The sequence below is a fragment of the Acytostelium subglobosum genome, assembly GCF_000787575.1.
Source record: "Acytostelium subglobosum LB1 DNA, scaffold: scaffold6, whole genome shotgun sequence".
Taxonomy (NCBI): domain Eukaryota; phylum Evosea; class Eumycetozoa; order Acytosteliales; family Acytosteliaceae; genus Acytostelium; species Acytostelium subglobosum.
In genome coordinates this window covers 218,046-232,015 of record NW_012236532.1, presented here as the reverse complement: position 1 = coordinate 232,015, position 13,970 = coordinate 218,046, and the positions used below count along the sequence as shown (strand labels likewise).

The following is a 13,970-nucleotide window of genomic DNA, read 5'->3' as shown; positions in this document are numbered from 1 at the left end:
TGAATAAAATGGGAAATTTCGATTACCCCTTTGGGTAGATGTGGGGGTTGTGTTGTGAATGAACAACCTCATTCCCGACATTCAGCATGCTCGATCCCATCCCTCGCTCACTCTAACATCACTCACACCTCTCATTCTCATCACTTACTATCTTGTGTATAAACTAAAGATACATACAACATACATACTATACTATAATATACCTATTCAATCATGACTGCTGGAGATCATCTTAAATCACTCGCCAACGGACTTGTCATCAGCCCATTGCCAACTCATCCAGGTTACGACACCTCCGTGCCTCACGCACCAGGCCGTCCAATCTCTCTCACACCTCAAGAGAAGAGAGTATGTAGCATACATCAATCTGTAATCACTCATCTCACTCACTCACTCTCTCGTCTGCTCAACCAACCAATCAATCAAACAATGATAACAGCTTGCGATTAAGAATGCACTTAGATACTTCCCAGAGAGCACACATGCTCAGTTGGCACCAGAGTTCTTGGAGGAGTTGGAGAAGTATGGTCACATCTATATGTATAGGTTCAGACCTGTAGGATATGAGATGAAGGCCTACCCAATCGATCAGTACCCAGCCAAGCTCAGACATGCTGCTGCAATCATGCTGATGATCATGAACAACTTGGATAGAGAGGTCGCTCAATTCCCCCATGAGTTGATCACCTATGGAGGCAATGGATCAGTGTTCCAGAACTGGGCACAGTATCATCTGGTCATGAAGTATCTCTCCGAGATGACCGAGAACCAGACACTGTCCATGTACTCTGGTCACCCAATGGGTCTGTTCCCAAGCAAGCCCTTCAGTCCCAGAGTCATCATCACCAATGGAATGGTCATCCCAAACTATTCATCAAGAGAGGAGTATGTTCATTCACTCTGATCAATCATCATTCAATCACATACTGACACTCACTCACTCACTCATTCAATCAATCAATGATAGTTATGAGAGAATGTACGCTTGTGGAGTATCTCAATACGGTCAGATGACTGCTGGAAGCTATTGTTGTATGTTATCGATTGATGTTAGATCTTGGCCTCACTCACTAACTCGATCAATCAATCAATCAATCAATCAGACATTGGACCACAAGGTATCGTTCATGGCACTACAATCACATTGTTGAATGCTGGAAGAAAGTACATGAACTCGAGTGATTTGAGTGGCAAGCTGTTCATTACATCGGGTCTCGGTGGAATGAGTGGTGCTCAGGCAAAGGCTGCAGTGATCTGTGGTGCTATTGGTGTCGTCGCCGAGGTCAGTCTCGCAGCGGTCACCAAGAGACACGCTCAGGGCTGGGTCATGGAGGTGTACTCTGACCTGGACAAGCTCGTAGACAGAATCAAGTCGGCCAAGGTCGAGAAGAAGCCACTGTCGATCGCCTACCACGGCAACGTCATTGACCTGTGGGAGCACCTCGTCAAGACCGACGTCCATGTCGAGCTTGGCTCGGACCAGACCTCTCTGCACAACCCGTACAATGGAGGCTACTACCCCGCCGAGATCACCTTTGACGAGGCCAACGTCATGATGGTCAAGGAGCCAGCCAAGTTCAAAACACTGGTTGAGTCCAGTCTTGTCCGCCACACCAATGCCATCAACGCGCTGTCGAAGCGCGGTATGAAGTTCTGGGACTATGGCAACTCCTTCTTGCTGGAGGCTTCGCGTGCCAAGGCCAACATCTTCAAGCCCAACTCCAAGGACTTCCTCTACCCATCATACGTCCAGGACATCATGGGCGACATCTTCTCACTCGGCTTTGGACCCTTCCGTTGGGTCTGCACATCGGGCAAGCCCGAGGACCTCCAAACCACAGACAACATTGCTCGCTCGATCATTGAGAAGCTGCGTGTTGAGAACATCCCCGAGAATGTTCAGCAGCAGTTCAATGACAACCATCTGTGGATCACCCAGGCTGGCGACCACAAGCTTGTCGTTGGATCACAGGCTCGCATCCTCTACTCTGACGCCATTGGACGTGTCGAGTTGGCCGTGGCCTTCAACAAGGCCGTGCAATCGGGTCAGCTCAGCGCACCAGTGGTCATCAGTCGTGACCACCACGACGTGTCTGGAACCGACTCACCGTGGAGAGAGACATCCAACGTTGTCGATGGCTCTCAGTTCTGTGCCGACATGGCCGTGCAGAACTTTGCTGGAGACGCACATCGTGGCGCCACCTGGATCAGTTTGCACAATGGAGGTGGCACGGGCTGGGGTGAGGCCATCAATGGAGGCTTTGGCATGGTGCTCGATGGCTCTGCCGACTCCGAGGACAAGGCCAAGCTCATGTTGGCATGGGATGTTAACAATGGTATTGCCAGACGCTCATGGTCCTACAATGACAATGCAGAGACCACCATCCAGCGTGCGATGAAGATCGATCCAAACCTCAATGTGACCATCCCCAATCATACCTCTGATCAAACTTTGCAATCAATTGGTTTGTAAACATTAGCAACAAGCCGAGCCGCCCAAACACAACTCTGTCCCTCAATCTAAAGAACACATAAATATGTATTTAAGCAACCAACATTGATGGAGATGGACAATTCTCGATTGTCCTCTCACTGGCTACCTCCCAGCGTGTGTTGAGTAGCGTGAGAATGAATACAATGGACAAAAGATCCATGAGTCCTCCAAGTCCCATCAATATGAAGTTTCCTGCAAAAATCGAGATGACTGAGAATAATAGTCCAAGGAGTCCAATCACGACTATGGCCACTGCTGAGACCATCCTTGACTTGACCACGACCATAATCATCGAGAACAGTACCATGAATAGACCATAGCTTGCCATGAGTAGAGGTGCAACTCGGAATTGATACATCAGATGATAGTAGCCTGAAATGACCTCAGTGTAAATCTCCAATGATCTGTCTCCCGCGGCTTCAAGGCATACAATGCTCACAATCATTATGTATGCCGCATATCCAAAGCCAATCCATGAGAATTTCCTAGCGCGGAGAGGTAGGCCTTGTGAGAGTAGTTCGGGTACTCTTGTGTATATGATCATGGCTACAGCAGGACACACTTGGAATGCAAACATAGACAAGTTGATTGCAACATATCCTGATTCAGCAAGAAGTGCAGCGGCCATAAGATACAATTCACTTAAAGTATACAACAATATAGTTGGCCAATCTTGGAATAGTACCTTGATGTACTTGAATGATTCCTTAGACCATCCTGGCCAGGTATGCCAGTATGCCCTGGAGATCAAGAAATATGCAGCTGTCATAAACAATTGGATCATTCTCTAAATTAATTGGTTTGTGTGAGGACATGAATATTAGTATCCATTAATTGATTGATTGATTGAAGGTGGAATTTCCTACACTTATGGAATAAGCGAATCCAACACCATTTAAGGGTACATCGGTTCTAGAAAGTAAAACTGTAAAGGGAATATCCAGAATGATGAATACTATTCCAATGTAAAGTGATGGGTACACTTTTCCAAGACCTTGAAGGTACTTCTCGAGACATAGGTTGATATTGAATATTATAAATCCAGGCATCATAGTGAAGATGAAGTTGGTATAACCAAGTCCCATGGGTATTGCAACAAAAACTAATTAAAAAAATATTAATATTAATTAATAAACTTAATTAAATATTGATAATAATAAATAAAACATACTTGAAAGGAATAAAGAAATGACTACAGTCATAAAAAATGCAGCCTGGAAAATATGTCCAGCTCTATGTATGTATCCTAATTGAATGAATGAATGTTAGATATTAAAATTTAACAAGTACTTGAAATGGAATACTAAATAATTACCTGGGTCGTTCTCTTCTTTGTTTGATACAATTCTATCTACTTGAATTGAGAGCTGATCCAACATAGCTATTATAAAACCATTTATGCCAATCAGCATTCCAAAAGAGAATATCATTCCCATATTAAAGTTGCTGGATATTCTACCATGATAACAATTAACTATTAATGGTAGAGTGAATGGTAATACATTGTTGATAATATTTATCAAAGTCAATGGAGATGCTTTGGAAACTATAAATAGCAGATCTTGTTTCCAACTCCCATAGTCAGTACTTTGTATTAACATCTTTAAAGATATATATAAATTATGAATATTTGTTTGGGAACTAATACAAAAAATAAATCTTTGTTGTACAACAACTCTATTAATACTTTTTATAAAATTAGAACCGGTTAATGTTTTGATCATTCTTGGGAGTCCAAGAATACGAAAGAAAGTCAATTTGAAAAATGAAACGACATCCAAACTTATCAAATCCTAGGTTTTAGAGAATGATCATCGTTTGTGAAGTTCAATAACTTATCTTTAGGAATGATTCCTTCCTCTAGGTTTGGACTCCTTCCATTCAATTAATTATCAAAGATTATGACATTTGATAAATGGAGGTTGAGTTTGTCAGTCTGACTTGATATGATCAATGCATTTCAATTATGTGAAGATAATTATTCTCATTCTGATTATTCATTATATAATCCATGGATCGATCACTTATTCAATCCATTGGTGGATATTCATATCTTTGGTCAACATTGGTTGCTAGGTTGTTGCTGTTGCTCATACTCGTGTTTGGTGGATATCGAGTGTGTTTGAAATAGTAGTTCAGCCTGGTAGGATGACTACCAAAGGAAGTAGTAATCAGGTACAGACCAATCATTCATAACAAATAAAATTTGTTTCCCATATTGGTGTAAACTGAGGTTCAAGATGCACTCCCAGGGTGAATGATTATGATCCAAATTACATTTTAGGATATTGTAGTTTAGTCTATCATAATTGGGAATTTCTATTCTAATAGATCAATATTGAAATAAAAAAAAGGATATATGTCAATCAAATCTATTCATTTGAATAATAACTATAACTATAAAAATATAATTATAATAATGCAAAAGATTAATTTTATTTATTCTCTCCTATTTCTATTGTCTTTAATATTTGTTTGCTCAATGTCACAAGAATTTATGTTTTTTCAAAACAACAGTCCATATAATTTTAATACTCAAGATCCTCTATTAGCCGGTATAAATAATTATTACGGAATTGATCAAAGACCAATTGAAAATCAATATTCTAGATATATATTCCCTTTCAATCGGAGCCCTAATTCCAAGCCTATAGAGTATCCTCCTTAGGTACCAATACCGGATCTCCCCCCATACCCATACTGACCCTAATTAAATCATCATCATTTTTATCGTTATTAATTAATAAAGAATCCAAATTCTATATCTCTTATTATTATTATTTGTTTGAACAATGTCCAAGTTATACCAATATTGATGTACCAAACTCAGGAGTGAATGGATATTGTAGTGGGTCTATGGACATGGTCCCTCTAATGGTTGCTAGAGTGCTAGTCGCCAGTGTTTCCTCTGTCATGATTGCCACGACTATCCTTTATTGATCAATAATTCATTCATATGAATGGATGATTGTTAGATAGACTGACTGACTGACTAGCCAAGGTTTTCCAACTCTTTCTTCATTGTTTCTCTGGTGAGAATAGTCCAAGCCTCAGCATAATACGAAGAGAGATGGCCATTAACCAATAGTAGAACTCATATCCTCTCAATCTGGCTTCGAACGAAACCTTCTCCTTGATCCTCGACACCATCCTCCTCATGCTGAATCCTCCTTGTTCAATCTTGCTATTAATACCTCTTGTCGCGTATCTTGCCATTATTGAGAATCGATTGATTGGTGATCCAAGGTCCATATTGATTGATCGAATCAAGTTGCTAAAGTTGCAGTTTGATCTGAGTGTTAATGCATTTTATGTCCACTCCAAAGAAGTCAACGGTCACACTACTTACTTGTTCCTTAGAATGAGTAATAGATGTCTGGGCATTGACTTCATCAACTGATTGATCTCCTTCATCTTCTCCATGGCATCGTCCATCATCTTGTGCAGGTCTTCTTTGGACAACTTGGTACCAAGACCAACGCTGGCCGTCTCAAACCTACGCATGAGCACAATGGTAGAGAACAGTTGGTAGTTCTCAATGCCCAGCAATGCACTGTACTTCTTGACCTTCTCATTGTTGCACAGCACCAAGTTCTTGTAGAGATGGCAGAAGTTCTGGCGGAACTGATCGTCAAGCTCGCGATACAAGCCATGATCGAGCAGCACTATCTGTGGCATCTTTGGATTGTCGGGATGTCTACGCACCAGGATGTTTCCAGCATGTGGATCAACATGGACAAAGCCATGTATGAATATCTGTTCACTTGCAATCTCCAACAACTTCTGTGCCACATCCTTCTCACGCAATCCCAGCGCTCTAATCTTCTCCACACTATTCACCTTGCATCCATGTATAAACTCTGTTGTCAATATCCTCCTACTTGAGTAATCCTACGGTTGATTGAATTGGATTGATTGAGTGAGTGAGTGATTGAGTGATGACATGATGACATGATGACATCGACATTGTGAGATGGTGACACTCACTCTGAATATCTTTGGGATGTGGACGTCTGGATTGTCGCGAAGATCTCGGGCAGTTCGATCGGCATTGTCTGCCTCTTGGACAAAGTCCATCTCCTTGACAAGTACGTTGCGCATCTCATCAGCGATCCAGTTGAATTCAAAGTCTGGGAATGCATAGTTGATCATCTTGAGCAGGATCTTGTGAGTGAATACATCGCTCTCAAAGTTAGCCTGTAAGTCTGGATACTGTATCTTTACAGCCACCTCATCATTGTCCCTAGTCCAAGCTCTATGTACCTGTGCCAACGATGCTGCAGCGATTGGAGTCTTCTCAAACTCCTTAAAGCTGTGTTTGATTGATTGATTGAGTGATAGAGTGAGTGAGTTGATCGATTGATTGAGATGACGCCATCCACAAACATACTAGAACTCTGGATAATGACCGAGATCATCTTTGAATACGACAGCAATGTCATCGTATTGCCTCCATGGTGCTTGATCTTGGAGTACCTCAAGGGTCTTGGTGTACTCTAGTGGCAAGATGTGATTGAGTGACGCAATGTACTGGCCGGCCTTGACGTACAGTCCTCCATTGGTCAGACATAGTTCCAATATCTTGACGGCCGAATCCTTCTGACAGATCTTCTCCTTGGCGGGATAGCTCGGGTCTGTCAGTGGCGTCCTCGCAAGCATCTTATAATTGATCGATACCAACAATGCAGTCCTGATGGCACGTTGGAAACGCATAAAGATACGTGCGTACAGTGCTGCCTCAGAGTCTGGAAACATCTTAATATACGCGGCCAATGACAATCCAGACAATAGCAACAACAGTGTCTTCTTGTAATCTGTTCCATCCATTCATTGATTGATCAGACATTGTGTGTGTGAGTCAATCAATGTTCCATCAGTCAAGACGACCATCCTACATACTTAGTAAGTTAAATGATGATGATGATGACTGTTGTTGACTGTTGTTGTTGGTCTGTCCCTTGCCATGTTGTTGTGAGTTGTCAACTTGTTGCTGCTGGTGAGCTGTCGAAGCAGCTGATGCGCTGGTAGTGTAATGGGAGGAAGATGATGAATTAAAGAATAATGAGCTAGGTGCATTGTTGGCACTTAGGTGTGTGAATAACTGTGAAGAGTTGTTGATCCTCCTCGAGTTGTTGCTAGTTCTACTGCTAGCGCATGATGTGAATGATCTTATAAATGTATTGCTGTTGTTAAATGGTACAATATTGATTATGTTGTTGGATGATGATAATGGACGTGCTCTATTCAAACTTCCAGCCAAGTATGATGTTGTCCATTGCACGCATGAGCGTGTCTTGCTAAAAGATAGCATTGTTTGATAGAATGATTGATTGATTGATTGATTGATTGATTGATTTGAATGATTGAGTGATGTTACAAGTAAGTAGACTATAAGTAATAGCTCATCGATGGTAATATTTATAAGTTATGCATTAATGTTAGATCGAATGAATGGTGAATGATTGATGAATGGTGATAATGAATGATGTAATAATGGGTGGCGCCCAACTCACATCCGACAACAACATCTTAAAGTGGTGGGGTGATGAGGTTCAACATCAACAGATTACCTCATGTTCGCGCATTGTTTATCTCATTCATTTGCACTTTGATTTCATTCATAACACTTCATTGTCTTGTCCACACGTCATCACTAGACGACTTAATGGGTGAGGGCCCATACATGTTCACCAAGTACTCTTCATATTCATTCATTTATTTATACATTCATTCTAAGTTAAGTAATAATTATACTTAATGACATAGTAACAACGATCGATAACTGGTTATCGAGGTCTACACTGGTCATCCCCTATTCAACAACTACAACATCTATGATGTAGAAGGAGGTAAGTTCCTGGCGAGTAAGCATTCGGGATCATGATGTAATGTTACTTACTTCCTTCCATCCAGGATGACGTAAGGATGGAGGTTGGGATGGTAGGATTAATCAATAAGAGAGAGCGGACCAGGAGTAGAAGAAGTAACGGTCTACCAACAAACAGGAGCACAGGCCTGGTTTCTTAGTGATGGTGATGTCGATAACTGTTCCGTCCGTCGTCGGATAGTTCGTCTACCACCACAACCCATCGTTTCATCAACTAACCATCAAAATTGTTTGAAAACCAGGTCAAATAATTGATCCTGGGCCTGGTTCGCCCAGCACAAAACCCTCTCATCAACCCCTCACCCCATCGACCAACTCTACTTTTTAGGATATTTGCACAATGATGCTTTGTACCATTAAATATCTCTTTAACTATTTATAAATAAAGCTTTATACCAATTCAATCATTCATTCATTCAATCATTCAATCAATCATATAATCATATAACATTCAATCATTCAATCATTTATATTTAAATAATAATGGAAACTATACAAGTATTCCCAGTGTTGACTGGACTGACAGAGCTGGAGTTGCAGGCGTTGGATGACTTTAAGAAACAACCAGTGACCAATAATATACCTGATCAATATTTGATGGTATACTTATTCTCAAAGAAATTGAATGTTGAGAAGGCTTGTGAGCTGTTGTCAAATAACTTGGCATTCAGGAAGAAGCTGGACCTGCCATTCCCAGTGCGCAAGTCCGATGTCAACATTGAGATCGTCAAGAAGATGTACAGCTTCTTCGTCCCCAACAAACGTGATCAAGATGGTCGCATCATTGCCTACCTCCACCCATGCCATCTCCTCCCCAAGAACTACACCCTCAAAGAAATGGTAGCTTCCATGCTCTGGAACTCAGATATCACCATCTATGAAGAGTATGTTTGGGTGTCATCCCCCTCACTCACTCAATCACTCAATCAATCAATCAATCAATCATTTGACCCATGGCACCTCTCTTGGAATCATTCCACTCATTCAATCAATCGCTCAACAGTCACTCAATCAATCATTTGATCCCACCCCATGCCACCGCTTGGAATCATTCCTATCACCCAATCAATCACTCACTCTATCAATAATTTGACGCCCCTCCTTTTGGAATCATTCCACTCACTAACTCAATCAATCAATGATCATTAGGGCTATTGCACACAGGAATGGTATGGTTATTGTGGAGGACTTGAAGAATGTTGGAATGAAGAACTTTGATCAACGTTTGCCAGAGTCATTGAAGGAGATGAAGTTGGCAATGGAGAATGTGTTCCCAGGCAGAGCCCAGGCAATATATTTGATCAATCAACCATTCTTCTTGCGATTCCTACTGTCATTGGCCAAGAAGTTTATCAAGTCCAAGTTGGTACGTCGTGTCAAGGTCATTGGAAAGAAAGAGGCCATGAAAGACGTCATCGATCCATCACATCTCCTGGAAGAGTATGGTGGTACTCTAAAGTTCGACTTCCCCGCATGGGTCGACTCACTCCCCGCAGACTATTGATCATTCAATCAATCAACAATATATGTAATATTGTCCATTGATTTGGCTTTATCGTTATTATCTCCAACCACCTGGTGGAAGACTTCAATCATTCATTGTCCACGCGCGCATTCAATCAAATCTTCTCTTTGTCGAGACATGACATCAACAATGGGTCGTAAAATCATTGAATGGGTATTTTGACCCATGTTTGGGTGTTTGTGTAGGGTCTCAAGATGTGGCTTTTCATCGGAGGGCCAAGAACACACAATTTTCCAAACTATTTTTGATCTGATCACCTTGTGATCGATCCGCGGAAGGGAGTTTGGACCATACCCCATCGACCATAACGCAAGTATTATCATCATCTTCATGTCCCTACCTAAACAGTTATTTATCCATACTAATTCATATATGTATAAGATGTATAAATCATTATTATCTGTATTATTAATATTATTATTATTTGTTGTTGATTCTGGAAATGGACAATATGTACATGTAGTACATTTTACAACTTCATCATCATGTAGTGATGCTTCAAAGAATAAGGCATCATCATATAAGTTGGATATATGTTATGCAAAGACTGGTGGATCATTCAAGTATACACAGAGTTCAACGACATTAGTAGTTCAAAACAATTATGACACTACATCTGATTGCAGCGGTGTTTCCAATCCCAAATCATACACAACCGACACATGTATATCAGACGCCAAACTCTCCTTCTCCCCCTACACCGTCCTACCAAGCACCGACATGATCTTCTACGAACGAAAGGCTGTTGAATCGTATGTAATCAGTGTGATTGATTGATTGATCGATGGGTGGAATGATCCCAGCCTAAGCCTCAGCCTCGGCCTAACACATCCCCCTCCCCAACCATGCCCAAACATAGTGGATGTCAAACAGACTCGACATCAAGACATAGTCAACAGAGGGATATTTGTGTTGCAAGTGATGCGTGGAATGGACAGTATGCAAAGAAGTCGCAGACGAGTGGCTTGATATCAATGATCCTGGATATGACCGACAAGACATGCTCGGCCATGTCACAAACAATGTTTATTGACTATAATGCTACTTGTCAGAACTCTAATGATGTGGCCAATGCATTCATGCGTACTCAACCATTGACATTCACATTGACAGTGAGTGCCATTGATTATGATGTCATTCGAGTGTCGTCATTCATACCATCTGGATGGCTCATGTCAATGGGCTACTACTTCATCGGATACTATCAAGGTGTGGATACGAACTGGAATCTAATGAATCTGGCAGATAACACAAACAGACCATGCTACTCTGCAACGACACCTTGTGACCTACGCCTACCTGCCAACCTTCCAGTTACGCCCACCAAGTACAGTTTCAGTCTCACAGGTGTCGACTATTTCTCCACAGTTGTGCCCACATCTGTTGAATATACTGTTACCATGCCAACTGGTAAGTGACATACTATGGACTTGGACATGTCCAGGCGGGCGGGGTCTGGAATCATTCCACTCAATCAATCACTAACTCAATGACTCCTCCAATCAATCAATTAATCCATCAATCTAAATAGCACCTTCAATGACTACAATGGCTATGGATGGACGTACTACCAGGACCATAACAGTGAGCTATAATGCTACAGGTGGACTGGGACCCTCAACATATGTGTTCAATTACACGCTGAATGGAGTGCCATACAGTGATACTAATTGCATCAGGAACACAACGTGCAAGTTTATGGGACTCGACCCAAACACCAACTATACCATCTCGGTCGGTGTGGCCAGTGGGTCAAAGTTCTCAAGTAGCTCGCAGACAATGACAATCGCAACCTTGGTAGCTGTTTCACTGCCAAACTTCACGCCAACCTATGGTGCAGATGGCCGTCTCAACATCACTTTCCGAACAAAGGGCGGAGACATCAACTCCCCATTCTACTTTGTCACGAGGCTCAATGGTACAATGATGTGCAACTCCACCGAGAAGCTATGTTCCATTCCCAATCTGACCAAGGGCATCACGTACAATGTCTCGGTAAGCGCGAGCAATGAGGGGACGGTTGTCGAAATCTGGAAGTTGGTTGACATCTCCGGCGTGTTGTTGCCGCCACGCATCATTATTACGCCGTCCACAGCATCAGCCATCATTCAATATATTGCAGATGGTGGCAACACGTCGGTCACTACATATTACAATGTATCGATCAATGGCAATCCGGTCCAGACCAACACTTCACTCAACAGGTACGATGCCACTGGACTAGAACCCGACACGACCTACACGGTCAAAGTGTCAGCCAACAAGCCAGACGATCAATTGATCACCAGCAACACGGCATCCTTCACAACACTCAAAACAGTTCAAGCGCCAACGATCACATTGGTCCAGAATATCTCGAGCAACTCAATCAGTGTATATTACAACACTAGTGGAGGTAGTGGAAGCAACACATACACAGTCTCTGCCAATGGCACTGCCATCCCATCCTGCATCCTCATCACATCAACATATTGCGAGCTCAAGAATCCAGCACTTGGCCAATACTACCAAATTGATGTGAAGGTCGACAGTGATGGCTTCTCCAAAACATCCAGCAAGGGGATCATGATATACCTATGTAGGTTGGTCCAGCGCAGGGCTTCCCTCGCTCACTCACTCACTCATACAATCATTCAAACAATCAATCAATTATAGATCCTTCCAGGACACTCTTCAGGCCATTGGTGACGACAGAGTCGACGATACAGGCTTCATGGACTCAGAGTAATGGAGGTGTACCAAATGAGACGTACTATACAGTTTCAATCAGTTTGAATAGTGTCACTTGGAGTGATGTCTGCGTCAAGACTCAGGATTTGACATGTAGCATTCAGAACTTGTTACCAAACAAGTTACATTATCTTCGTCTAACATTGACCAACACATTCTTCAATCCATTGTATGCCAATTCCAATGGTAGTACATTGCCAGAGAAGATCAACTACTGTCTGGACAGACAAGGTGGCACGTGCTCATCACACGGCAACTGCACGGACAATATATGTGTCTGCGACAACGAGTGGAAGGGATCGTACTGCGAGGAGCGCATCACCATCCAGAATGTGAATAACGGCACGATCGAGAACAGTCCAAACACACCAGCCATCAACATCACATCCAAGGGCGTCTACTTCTCATTCGCGATCAATGAGATCATTGAGCGAGACTCAACCAACGCCCTGGTCAAGAGCGTAAACGTGTCCAGTCTGATGTGGTTCATGGTAAACGCGGCCAACACAACGGTCACCGCGCCCGTCACCAACGACACAGTGCTCGAGTCGCGCTGGACCTACAACACGTCAGTGCCAAACATTACCGACTCGATCGTCGTGACGTTCCTACAGTACCAGCGCATCGAAGGTGTGACTCGGAACACCAACATGATGTTTGAGTTTGCCAACCAGCTGTTCACAATCGACCTTGGTTCGCTCAAGTACAATGTGGCGATCAACAAGTGGCGCTTCGCGAGCTATCTCAACACGCTGGAGATACACAGCACCGTGTCCAGGATCAATGGTGGCAGCTGTGACCAGCTGATCAATGGACACCTGCTCAACTCTGGTCCCGTGTCAACCATCAACATCACAGACTCGAGTGGAAACAATATTGTAGGACGATTCATCAATCGAGTAGTGTTGGACGAGACGCCAAGAGTGCTCAACTTGTACACAGTGGACAATCTTGATAATATGACCATCGTGGCAGTGTCGCCAGCGTTTAGCGATAGATTAGAGATGGATCCTGATTTTGGATTCCTCGTTCGTGGTGATGGAAGTGCACCATCAAGTTGTAATCCAGCCACTGATCAAGGATGGAAACTGATCACTGGTGTAGTAGTCGGTGGCATTGCATTTGTCGCGATCGTCATAGCAGTAACTGTCGTCTTCCTAAATAAGAAGGGAGTCTACATCAAGCATACATTCCTGCGGATGGGCAAGATATTTAAGAACAAATAAACATAGACATGTCAACTAATGGGTCGAAGGTCCATAGTCCAAAGTCCAAGGATTGGACCATCGGCGAACTTCACTCATTTTGAACGAACGAATGTGGGTCGCGCGTTC

At 42.6% G+C, this 13,970-nt stretch overlaps 4 protein-coding genes across 4 annotated transcripts; 3 read left to right on the top strand and 1 right to left on the bottom strand.

The window, feature by feature from the left end:
• Nucleotides 1-213: 213 nt before the first annotated feature.
• On the top strand, nt 214-2,473 carry SAMD00019534_034060 (hypothetical protein; the record flags this gene model as incomplete). Its single annotated transcript, XM_012904298.1, has 4 exons — nt 214-348; nt 440-885; nt 968-1,032; nt 1,104-2,473. 4 exons carry the CDS (start codon nt 214-216, stop codon nt 2,471-2,473), a joined length of 2,016 nt encoding a protein of 671 aa, XP_012759752.1.
• Nucleotides 2,474-5,512: 3,039 nt separating this feature from the next.
• Nucleotides 5,513-7,805, bottom strand: SAMD00019534_034050 (hypothetical protein; the record flags this gene model as incomplete). Its single annotated transcript, XM_012904297.1, has 5 exons — nt 5,513-5,768; nt 5,844-6,385; nt 6,482-6,806; nt 6,885-7,308; nt 7,394-7,805. The coding sequence occupies 5 exons, from the start codon at nt 7,803-7,805 to the stop codon at nt 5,513-5,515; spliced, it is 1,959 nt and encodes a 652-aa protein (XP_012759751.1).
• Nucleotides 7,806-8,864: 1,059 nt separating this feature from the next.
• On the top strand, nt 8,865-9,885 carry SAMD00019534_034040 (hypothetical protein; the record flags this gene model as incomplete). The annotated part of the gene is made up of 2 exons (XM_012904296.1): nt 8,865-9,263; nt 9,511-9,885. 2 exons carry the CDS (start codon nt 8,865-8,867, stop codon nt 9,883-9,885), a joined length of 774 nt encoding a protein of 257 aa, XP_012759750.1.
• An 866-nt stretch (nt 9,886-10,751) lies between these two features.
• Nucleotides 10,752-13,862, top strand: SAMD00019534_034030 (hypothetical protein; the record flags this gene model as incomplete). The annotated part of the gene is made up of 3 exons (XM_012904295.1): nt 10,752-11,316; nt 11,438-12,484; nt 12,562-13,862. The coding sequence occupies 3 exons, from the start codon at nt 10,752-10,754 to the stop codon at nt 13,860-13,862; spliced, it is 2,913 nt and encodes a 970-aa protein (XP_012759749.1).
• Between the last annotated feature and the right edge of the window lie 108 nt (nt 13,863-13,970).